This window comes from Frankliniella occidentalis, unplaced genomic scaffold (genome assembly GCF_000697945.3).
Source record: "Frankliniella occidentalis isolate FOCC.00 unplaced genomic scaffold, Focc_3.1 Scaffold238, whole genome shotgun sequence".
NCBI classification, from domain to species: Eukaryota; Metazoa; Arthropoda; class Insecta; order Thysanoptera; family Thripidae; genus Frankliniella; species Frankliniella occidentalis.
In genome coordinates this window covers 175,931-177,756 of record NW_026267364.1, presented here as the reverse complement: position 1 = coordinate 177,756, position 1,826 = coordinate 175,931, and the positions used below count along the sequence as shown (strand labels likewise).

The 1,826-nt window shown below is 50.1% G+C and overlaps 1 protein-coding gene across 1 annotated transcript in view; it reads left to right on the top strand.

Annotated features, from left to right (window-relative positions):
- Positions 1–1,826, top strand: part of LOC113211177 (paired box protein Pax-6) — a 67,324-nt gene that overhangs the window by 28,797 nt on the left and 36,701 nt on the right. Inside the window, exon 4 of the mRNA XM_052273011.1 lies at positions 1,620–1,804. Within this exon, the coding sequence (XP_052128971.1) occupies positions 1,620–1,804 (185 nt within the window). The remainder of the gene's footprint in view (positions 1–1,619; positions 1,805–1,826) is intronic.

Genomic DNA, 1,826 nt, shown 5'->3' with positions numbered 1-1,826 from the left:
ACGTCGCTCTCCTGACGAGCCGAGGACACACCGACACACACCGACGCTAAACAAACGTCAGCGACGTCACAATGCGAGGTGGGGACAGGGGTGTCGCAGCAAGGCCTAGGCCAGGTACAGCAGTCAAGTCAAACGTGTCAAATAATGCTCTCTTTTCAACACCTAAAGACATGATAGGCATTTAAGAAAAAAATGTATACTAAACGTAAATGACAATTTTGTTTTCTGAATCGATCGTGTTTTACACACAACAGTTTGGTCTCGGACATATTTCCACAATTGAGGGAAAATGGTAAATTAAAAACAGGCACTGCTGTTCTGAAAACAAAATGACACAATGTTTGTCCCCACAATCATGGATTGAAATTTTACCATCGTAGTTTTCAAGTTCTTTGTAAAAGTTTGTAATGCATCACTCATGAGCTAATTTAAAATATTTTCCACTGCACGCTAGTTTTGGGCGAATTGCGTTTCCTTGATTGTGATGTTGTGTCTGTACCGTTGCGGTTGATATCGGGAAGAAAAGACTCGAAGGCAAAGAGTACAGGGGTTGGGGCGCGGCGGCTACAGGCGGCGATCCACAGAGGCATTACCGAGGGCGATGAGCGGCTAAAAGCGTGTAATATCGACTCGTTTCCAGGTGTGGAAAAGTTTATCACAAATGTTTTCTGCCTCGCACGCACCATTCAACGAGCGCTGCCTTTGTGTCCCCCGTCCCGTGTCGCTCGCGGGGCCGTCCCCCCAGCCCAGCGCAGCCCGGCCTAAGGAGACGCGTTTTGTTGGGCCTTTGACAAGTACAAAACGCTACAAGGCTCACAATGTGGCTGGCCCTATGGGCTGCGGAGCTGGCGGCAGCAGGGACCCGCGCCGCCGCGCCGCTCCCAACAACTGATTTGATATTCGCACAATGCCCCGCCCCGCCCGGCCCCGGGCTTCGGCCGCTACTGGGGAGGAGATGGAAGGGTTCCGCGGTTTCACCCCCTATCACTTCCAAACTCTTCAAAAACCCGCAAAAGAGACACGAGAGACAACATCGGCCAGCCGTACCCGACCGCAGAAGCAGCTTACATCTTACATTCCGTTTGCTGCAACAGCTCCGCGCAGCTCCGCCAACCCATTCCGCGGCTCCTGCTGTCTCTCTACCGTAGCCTCGTGGAACAATCCACGAAAAAAAAGGGTTTTTTCACTACTAGAACCTAATTTTTTTAAAAGATATAAACATGACAAAAACCTGTTCTTTTTTGCTGTAGAAAATAATTTGCTGAGAGACCTAACATTGTGATGTTGATGAGAATTAAAATCAAGGAAAACCATCAATTGGCATTCTGAACAAATGCATGCGTTGTGCCGCATAGCAATGGTGCTAACGCTTCAGTGCATGGCATGGAGAGAGGCATAATTAAGCACCAATGGGCGGAAGCATGAGCACGATAGACACCTTCAAAGATTCATAAACAATTCATTGGAACACTAATAAGTTACACTTTAGTACTTTTTGTTTTCCCACACTTTTTTGGTCGTTGTTTTGCAGTGCTAGTGCTTTCTGTACGACATACCTTCGTACCTTCTGTTTGTCACTTTCTTGACGCTCCTTTTTAACCCGTTGCGTCCGCCCGCAGGTACTACGAGACGGGCTCCATCAGGCCGCGGGCCATCGGCGGCTCCAAGCCCAGGGTGGCGACGGCGGAGGTGGTGGCCAGGATAAGCCAGTACAAGAGAGAGTGCCCCTCCATCTTCGCGTGGGAGATCCGGGACCGCCTGCTGCAGGAGTCGGTGTGCACCAACGACAACATCCCGAGCGTAAGTACCACGATGTGGCCGGCAGT